General features: G+C 54.9%; 1 protein-coding gene across 1 annotated transcript; it reads left to right on the top strand.

Moving 5' to 3' along the window:
* The first annotated feature begins 1421 nt into the window (after positions 1-1421).
* IRF1 (interferon regulatory factor 1) lies at positions 1422-8566 on the top strand. Its single transcript, XM_007461332.1, has 10 exons — positions 1422-1675; positions 2715-2806; positions 4088-4187; positions 4998-5174; positions 5292-5341; positions 5449-5581; positions 5770-5892; positions 6235-6284; positions 7140-7275; positions 7584-8566. The coding sequence occupies exons 2-10, from the start codon at positions 2720-2722 to the stop codon at positions 7694-7696; spliced, it is 969 nt and encodes a 322-aa protein (XP_007461394.1). The 5' UTR covers positions 1422-1675; positions 2715-2719; the 3' UTR covers positions 7697-8566.
* The last annotated feature ends 283 nt before the right edge of the window (positions 8567-8849 follow it).

The following is an 8849-nucleotide window of genomic DNA, read 5'->3' as shown; positions in this document are numbered from 1 at the left end:
GCCAAAGTTCTAGATAGAAAAATGAACACTCAACCCAGCGTCTAGGAGTACAAGTAGGTCAAGGTCTAGTTGTAAGCCCAAGAGTTAAATAGCTTCCATTCCCAAGGGGCCTGGGACCTGGGCTCCCCAATCCTTTGGCTAGACCCAAGACCTTGGTCAGACCTAAGCAATTCCCCCATGTTGCCCAGAATGTCTCTGGGCCAAGCTCTGAGGGCCCAGAGATGACACTAATGCTGCCACCGAGGGGCTCCCATGCAAGGGCCACATGAGACTGTGGAGGTGGCCTAAGGCAGGAGTGCTAGGAGGAGCCAAGGTTAGCCCACACCCACCTCAATTCAGCAGTCCTGGCTTCTCTGAAACCCTTCTCCCTTTGTGGGGCAGTCCCAAGGGTGTAGAAGCAGAAGAGACCTCTCCCTGGTCACTATTAGACTTTGGGCAGGGACCTCGCAAACCACGCATCATCTGCTGCCCAAGTATGGCATGATGCTTTACAGACATCATCTCTCTGTCACTGTAAACCAGCAAGGTAGGGCTATCGTTATTTTGTAGTTGAGGAAATAGGTCCCTAGTCCATTGGCAGGCTGCGCTAGCAGCGGCCAAGCTGGGATTTCCTCTTGTCCGGGCAGCCCCAAGCAGGGAAGGCTTTCCTTTACTTATCCAGGGAAGGTGAATGACCTGGAGGTGGGTCATCCCTCAAAAAGGGGGCAGTTTGAGAGCCAAAACCCTCCCTTCTTTTTTTTTTTTTTTTTTTTGTGGCCTCTCCCGTTGCGGAGCAGAGGCTCGGGACGCGCAGGCTCAGCGGCCATGGCTCACTGGCCCAGCCGCTCCGCAGCATGTGGGATCTTCCCGGACCGGGGCACGAACCCGTGTCCCCTGCATCGGCAGGCGGACTCTCAACCACTGCGCCACCAGGGAAGCCCAACCCTCCCTTCTTGACACCCCACTAACGGGCTTGAGGAAGCAGGTTGGTTTTCCGGGGATTCAGTCCTGGCGTCCACTCTGCAGAAAGCGCAGGTGCCCGGGTGACTCTCTCACCGGGGCTGGGGAGATAGGTGTCCCCATCCCCAGGAAAGGAGCGCAAGTAGATGGACAGAGGAGCTAGCACGATGGGGGAGTGCGGAGTGAGGTGAGTAACTATGGGCCAGGGTCGTTTGACTTTCCAGGACAGCTTTCTCCTGGGCGAGCTGGTATGGGGGTGGAGTGGGAGCCGGCGGGGCGGGCCCGCGTTCGCCCCGGGGCGGCGGCGCCAGGCCGGAGGGGGTGGGGAGGGGCAGCCGCCCTGTACTTCCCCTTCGCCGCTAGCTCTACAACAGCCTGATTTCCCCGAAATGATGAGGCGGCGCTGGCCAATGGGCGCTCTCGCGGCTCTTTAGGAGGCGGGGCCCGGCCTGGGCTGGGGGAATCCCGCTAAGTGTTTAGATTTCTCGCCGGCGCCGCTACCCCGGCAGAGCGCGCCACTCCTTCGTCGAGGCAGGACGTGCGCCCGAGCCGGGCGGAGCAGAGGCCAGCGGGAGCCGAGCCAAGCCGAGGCCAGCCGTGCCCAGCGGCTCCGCGACCCAGGCATCCTCTGCCTTCTCCCCGCTCCCACCAAGAATCGCGCTCCCCGCGCCCGCTTAGCAGCCCTCGCCGCGCCGGGACCTTCGGGCGCCGCCGCTGAAAAGCGCTTGAAGCCGAGGTGAGCCCGCCTTCGACGCAAGGGGCACCGGTGGCGTCGAACAAAAGCGTGCGGGGCATCAGGAAGTGGGGGACGAAAACCCCAGCCGGGAGAGTGGTGGGCTCGCGGCGTGGCCTGGGCCCCCGCGCGGACTCGGGAAGGCGCTGAAGGAGCGGCAAGCAGCTGCGCGGGGAGGGCGGGCCGCGGCGTGGACCGCCCACCCGGCCGAGGTTGCCCGACCCCGGCCGCTGCCGCAGCTCTGTGTGCGCGAAGCCGCTGGCGGCCTCTGGGTGGCCCTGTGTGTTGGTTGCGCGCATCCACGAGCCGTGCGGGGGACTCGAGTGTATGTCGGCGCGTGGGCGCCCTTTGCTCCCGGCGCCGGCTTTCGGCGGTCCCAGCTCGCGCCCAGGCCCCAGGTTTCAGGCTGTCTATGCAGGTGGCGGGGCCTGGGGCTTGCTGCCCTGGATGGTTGGAGGACCTCCTGGGACCGCGGGAAGAGGCGCCACAGGTGTTCCTTGGGCCACTTCGCCCGAGGAGGGGAACCAGGCCGGAAGGGTTGGCGTCCGGGCCTCTACACTGTGACTGTAAGGGAGGCGTAGAATAGATTTGGGGGGGGGGTGTCCAGGATGTAGGGTGAGTGCTTGTCCATTAGGGAAGGTGCACATCTAGTGGCAACAACTCAAGCAGGAAAATTTCTTGGCATCAAGCAAAAGAAGCCCCTTGCTTCCCAAAGGATTTGAATTTTGGGAGAAAATTCCGGTATTTAGATATCTCTGTGTTTTGTCTCTTTTCCTGAACATAAATCTTGAAACACACATGCATGCCTGTCTCCTCCCAAGACTGTCTAGGAGGGGGTGAGGGAAGAAGCATTTTGCTCAAGATGCTGAAAAGATTTGGAGGGCGGTTTTATTCCAGAGAAAGCCCCCTTCCCCATGATTGTAGTACTTGGTATCTGGACGACGGCAGGGGAGGGTAATTGAATGACCTGGGGTGGGGCAGGGTAGTGCCTAGGGGCTGCTCAACAGACTCCAAACAGGAGCCTTCTGTCTTCTCTTTACAGCCAACATGCCCATCACTCGGATGCGCATGAGACCCTGGCTAGAGATGCAGATTAATTCCAACCAAATCCCAGGGCTGATCTGGATTAATAAAGTGAGTGTTACTCTTTGGGTTTTTCTGCCACTATTTTAACCCATGTTCTTTAGGGGACCAAAGCTTCAGATGCAGCTCAAAAAGGGAAGTGATAGGGAGCAGGCAGATGTATTTCCTAGTGGATCCTGCAGGGAGTGTACAATACCCAGCCAGGGCCCCACTGGCTGACTTCTGCCTGCCTCCCTGGGCATCCACCTGAAGGCACTGACAGTTTTCCAGCAGCAAGATTCTCCCAGCATCCGCAGGGCCAAAGTTCTGGTCTCTCCTGAGGGAGACCTCTACAAGCGCACACAACATTCTAGAGGGCTCCAGTTAGGCAGATAGGAGACAGAAAAGTGGGCACTGCTGGTAGGAAGGTGACTGGCTCAGCAGGTGACCCAAGAATTAACCTTGCACCAGTTGTCCAGACCCAAGAGGCCTCTTGCTGGTGGTGCACAAAGGACAACATAGACCCTGCAGACTTAGCAGTAATAATAGTATTTATAATAACAACTAATGCTTACTGTACACTTACTATGAGCAAGCATGGCACCATGTTATGTTACTTACATTGTGTCATTTAATCCTCAGCATAGCCCTGTGAGGTAGATTCTATTAATATCTCCATTTTCAGATAAGGAAACTGAGGCACTGAGAAGTAGATGATGAGATCACACAAAAAGGGATAAAGTCAAGATGTGAACCTGAGCAGTCTGACTCAAAAATCCATACTGTTAACCACCAGTAATGATAACAGTGAGACCTTAGCTTTTATATTTGTTACTGTGTTTTTTTCATTTCACGGAAGAGAAAACAGTGAGGGACAAAGAGGTATAGTGACAATGCCAGGGTCACACAGGTAGTCATCATCCAGGTCTGGCCCTGGGCTCCCACAGGTATATGGCCAGGACCCCCTGTGTAGGAGCCAGTGGTCGCAGTTGTCCTGAGTAGCCCCATCTAATGAACTGACTTCTCACTTCCATGTTGGTGCTGACAAGTCTGAGAGAAGCATCCCAGGGTACTCTGTATGGGTCCTAGCACATCTGTAATAGGCAGAAGTAGGTCTTTGCTGAACTGATGATGCCCTAGCTCATCAGAACCCAGAGCCCCTTCTGAAAGATCTCGTGATGGAGTAGCCTGTTTAAGCCATTCTCAGGATGGGTCAACCCAAGCCAGATGTCAGGGTGAAAAGGGGAAGTCAGCCTTTTCCCAGATCTGGGGGGCTGGGCAGATTCAGGCCAAAAGCCTGTGGTCTCTAAGCTGACACGGTCTTACATGTATGTGTGCTTGTGTGCTCTATAGGAGGAGATGATCTTCCAGATCCCATGGAAGCACGCTGCCAAGCATGGCTGGGACATCAACAAGGATGCCTGTCTGTTTCGGAGCTGGGCCATTCACACAGGTGTGTGCCCTGGACTCCAGCTTTAAGAGGGGCAGGAAGGAGATAAGGGGAGGCACTTCTCTTAACACAGAGGCTCTTCACTGGGGTCTCTGAGCTCCCTGAGATGTTGTACAGAATTCGGGGGTGGGCAGGGAGCAGACCTGTGTTTTTGGGGAGAGGGTTCATCATTTCAGCACGTTCACAAAGGAATTTATGAAGCCAAAATCTTAGAAAGTGTGGCTTCTTCATGGAGCTTGTGGCTAGATTAAAGTTCTCCCTGGCAAAAGCAGTTGTGAGCACGGACACTGAAAGAGATCCAGGCCTTCCTTTTTCTTGATGTTGACCAATAGTCCTGGGTCCAAGGCCCCTCTGGTTGGCAGCCTCTTTTTATCCTTCAGGAATGGGGCTCTTGGCCCATCTCGGACCAGTCAGCCCACCTATCAGTAAATATTCTTTGATGCCTACTCTGTGTCCATTCCCATGTTTGGAACTATCAAATAAGCCCCAGTCCCTGCCGTCTGGCTGCTGACAGCCAAAGGGAGACGGGGCATGATCTGTGACAAAGATAGCACTTTGGGGCTTGGGCTCTCTAGTGCTTCTGGCTAGGCCCTTTGCTGAGGCTTGCTGGATGTATTTGAGCCAAGTCTGGGCATCTGAGAAGCCCAGGGCCTGCACAAGTGTCACCCAGGAATACCTGCTGGTTTGACCATTGTGGATCTCTGGCAGCATGAGAGCTCAGGGGTACTCTTGTCTTTCTCCTCCCAAGCCAGGGCATAGCTGAGGATCCCCAGCTATAGTCCTGATGATACTCTTCACTTTCCTGCCCACTAGGCCGATACAAAGCAGGGGAAAAGGAGCCGGATCCCAAGACATGGAAGGCCAACTTTCGCTGTGCCATGAACTCCCTGCCAGATATCGAGGAGGTGAAGGACCAGAGCAGGAACAAGGGCAGTTCAGCTGTGCGGGTGTACCGGATGCTCCCACCCCTCACCAAGAACCAGAGGAAAGGTATCCAAGGGCTCTGGGTCCTGGGAAAGCCCTCAGGGAGAGAGGGAAGGAGGAAGTCAGTCAGCTGGGGCTGGCATGCCTGCCTGTACCAAGGTTGACAGCCTATCTGTCCCACAGAGAGAAAGTCCAAGTCCAGCCGAGATGCTAAGAGCAAGGCCAAGAAAAAGGTGAGTATGATCCTAAGCAGCTAGCCTTTGGTCACCTGAGAGTCAGGGTGGGCAGTAGAAGGAGTGCTTCAGCAAGCCTGGGCTTAAGCTTCTTTCTCCTTCTACAGTCATGTGGGGAATCCAGCCCCGATACCTTCTCTGATGGACTGAGCAGCTCCACCCTGCCTGATGACCACAGCAGCTACACAACTCAGGGCTACATGGGGCAGGACTTGGACGTTGAACGGGCCCTTACTCCAGGTAAGGTGGGCCGGGTCTGGCAGGGGACCACATAGGTTGGTGGGATGGCTCTTTCTCTTGGGTCTAGGGGGCACCGTGCTTGTAGATGGTGACCTGTTGGAGCAGGCTGCGAGTTGGGGGGGATGCTGGGTGTCCTGGCAAACTAAGAAAGCACACAGCTCTGACCCTCAGTTTCTGTTGTCCTGAAGCACTGTCACCGTGTGCCGTCAGTAGCACCCTCCCCGACTGGCACATTCCAGTGGAAATTGTGCCAGACAGCACGAGTGACCTGTACAACTTTCAGGTGTCGCCCATGCCCTCCACCTCTGAAGGTTCGTGCCTCCGGGGCCTGGCCTGCCTGCCTGACTGTTGGGATCCAAGGAGGGGTTTCCTGAGGGAGAAAAGATGGTCAGAACTCCACCCGGCACTGAGCTGACTGGTGGGCTGGAGAGAAGAGGGAAGAGGTGGGAAGAGGTGTGGCTTCAGGGTTCAAGAGGCTGAGTCACAAGGACAGTGTTCTGTTCTGGAATCTTCATGGAAGGCAGATATCCACTGGGAGGCCAGCGTGTGTGTGCACATGTGTGAAGGGGTAGGGGGACTTGGTGGGGCTGGCACTGCAGGGTGAGCCTGGCTGACTGACCTCAGCCAACCTCTCTGCTGTTCCCCATCCACAGCTGCAACAGATGAGGACGAGGAAGGGAAATTAACTGAGGACATCATGAAGGTAAAGCCCCTTCCTTCCTTCTTCAGTGCGCTTTTGAGGTGGCTACTTCTCAGTGAGGGGAGAGAACCAATGAGAGCTTCCAAGTTGGAGGGTAGGCAGTTGCTGCTGTGACCTGTCTGCTTGCACGGTCCTACAAGTGTCACATCCATGTGGCTGGGGACCACTGACCTCTTTGGCTGGTGGGAAAGACACTGTGGAAGTGGGGGCAGGAGGGAGGCTGGGTTTCTGACATGCTGTCCTAGGGCCTCAGATAGCTCTGAGTCAGCCACCATCAGTGCCGGGTCCCTGGCCCGTGTCCTCCGCCCTAACATGCCCCAGTCCTGTTAGTTTGGGAAATGCACATCAGGTTTCAGTAGTCAGCCTTTGGGATCTGTAATATGATGGCTTTTCTCTTTTTAAGCAAATTATTCTCCAGGTTTTTTTCTGCTTCAGTTTTTAAAATAAATGTAAAAAAGTTTTTGAAGTAGCTGTACCCAGGCTCTGTTCCATCAGCACAGAAAATGGAGACATGGGCATAGTTCCTTATCTCTACCTGAAATTTCTAGGCATCTTTTCTTGACTTAATATGTGAACCATTGCTTTAAGCCACCCTCCCAGTTGGTATGTCCTTACCCAGTTGAGAGGGAAGTCTTGGAGATTCTATGCCAGAAGGTAGATGTGGGAGTGTCAGCCCAGGGCAGACCCTCACCTCCCAGGCCCCTATCCTAACTGCACTCCACGTCTATATCCATTTGAGAATGTGAAAAGGGCCAAGGATGTGATCCTGGCTGGGAAGCGTTGGCTCATTGAAGGCAGGACCAGAGGGTGAGTCTGTACTGGAAGTGAGTCGATGGCTTCTTATTTATCTGTCCTCAGCTCTTGGAGCAGTCAGGGTGGCAGCAGACAAGCGTGGATGGGAAGGGGTACCTGCTCAATGAACCTGGGGCCCAGCCCACCTCTGTCTATGGAGACTTCAGCTGCAAGGAGGAGCCAGAAGTTGACAGCCCTGGGGGTAAGAAGACCCTGGATCCATATGGTTTTTCAAAGAAGGGAAAACCAAGTAGCGGTGGGGAAGGCTTAGGGGCAGGGCCAGAGAGCAGCAGGGGTAAAGCATCCTTGTGAAATTCATCTGGGTACAGACAGCTTGCAAATTGGCTGCTCCTTCCAGGCCCTCAGGTTTGCCTAAGATTGAGGCTGCCATGGGGCGGACAGCAGAGGCTGCTGTGTCTGTGGCCTTCACGGATAGGGCTGGAGGGTGGGGGGAGAACACACCTGCCTCCCCACCCCCAATCCTCACACAACCTTCTTCACATTTTCTAGGGTATATTGGGCTGATATCTTCAGATCTGAAGAACATGGACACCAGCTGGCTGGACAGCCTGCTGCCCCCAGTCAGGCTGCCCTCCATCCAGGCCATTCCTTGTGCACCATAGGTGGGCCCCTGGCCCCCTTTTACTTCTCTAGGCAAGCATGACCTGGCATCATGGCGGCTGTGGTGCAGAGAAGCAGGAATCCTGTGGCCCCTTGATACGATAAAGTGTAACCCCACTGCTGACCAGGGATGGGGCTTTCCTCCTTGGGACAGTGGCCTCTGGGGGTCCGGCAGGCCAGGGTCTGGGCTTATCTCGTGGGGTAAAGGTGGCCCTGCCTCCTGGGAAGATGGCGTTCTGAGACTGGTGTGTCAGGTGGAGGTCTCAGACAGGAGTCAGCCACCAGCTTTTCCCTCTGAGCCCAGCTGCCTGGAGAGGGTCTTGCTGTCACTGAGCTGGCCCAAGGGTACGGACCAGTGACCTCAGAAAGCACAGCATCAACTCCAGGGCTGGCTCTGCACTAAGAGACAATTGCACTAAGTGAATCCTGTTCCCAAAGAACCACCTCCCTTCCTAGCTGAGCCCTGGGGATTGTTCCAAAGCCAGTGAAATGTGAAGGAAGAATGGGGTCCTGTGGGGACAGTGCCCCCTCTGCCTCAGAGGAGCTCTGCCCTGCTCCCTGCTTAGGCTGAGGGGCTTGTGAAAAAACCTGGCACTTTTTCTTGTGGACCTTGCCACATTTCTGATCAGAGGTGTACACTAACGCTTCCCCCAAGCTCTTGGCCTTTGTGTTTATTTATACTGTGCCTTGCTCTGCACCCACCTGCCCCGTCAGGCAGTCCCCAGCAGCCCCCAGCAGGCCCAGGGAGGCAAGTGTGAGTGTGACTTTTAAAATTGGAAATGTCATCTGACCACTAAGTCATGTGTGACCACACATGTACATGTGTGTAAATATGTACATTTGTCTTTTTATAAAATGTTAATTGTTTATAAGTGGCGTGGCCTTTTACTTAGACATAAATTATAGATAATTTTACTTTTTGTAGACACATTCTGATGGACTCATTGTTGGCATCCTGCCTGAGCTTGCCTTTGGGGTGAGCGGTGATGTGCACCTATTGTGAAATCCTTTCAATTATGTTCATGGAGAAGGTGGCAGGAGAAGGGACAGCCATGGCACAGGCATATGCTCATGTAAATATAGTCACTTGCCCATGGCTTTATAGCCAGAGCTATGAGTTGAACTTGGGCTCCTGGGGCCTGGGGAATGTTAGGT

The sequence above is a fragment of the Lipotes vexillifer genome, unplaced genomic scaffold, assembly GCF_000442215.2.
Source record: "Lipotes vexillifer unplaced genomic scaffold, Lipotes_vexillifer_v1.1 scaffold217, whole genome shotgun sequence".
Taxonomy (NCBI): domain Eukaryota; kingdom Metazoa; phylum Chordata; class Mammalia; order Artiodactyla; family Lipotidae; genus Lipotes; species Lipotes vexillifer.
Note: the sequence above shows the minus strand (reverse complement) of the source record. Positions and strands in the feature narration are given on the sequence as shown.

What these genes read in the sequence shown, in the direction of transcription:
- IRF1 (XM_007461332.1), top strand. Translation starts at nt 2,720, where the DNA reads ATGCCCATCACTCGGATGCGCATGAGACCCTGGCTAGAGATGCAGATT. An exon ending in GGCTGATCTGGATTAATAAA is followed by an intron (nt 2,807 to 4,087) that starts GTGAGTGTTACT and finishes TGTGCTCTATAG; the next exon opens with GAGGAGATGATCTTCCAGAT. An exon ending in CACCAAGAACCAGAGGAAAG is followed by an intron (nt 5,175 to 5,291) that starts GTATCCAAGGGC and finishes TCTGTCCCACAG; the next exon opens with AGAGAAAGTCCAAGTCCAGC.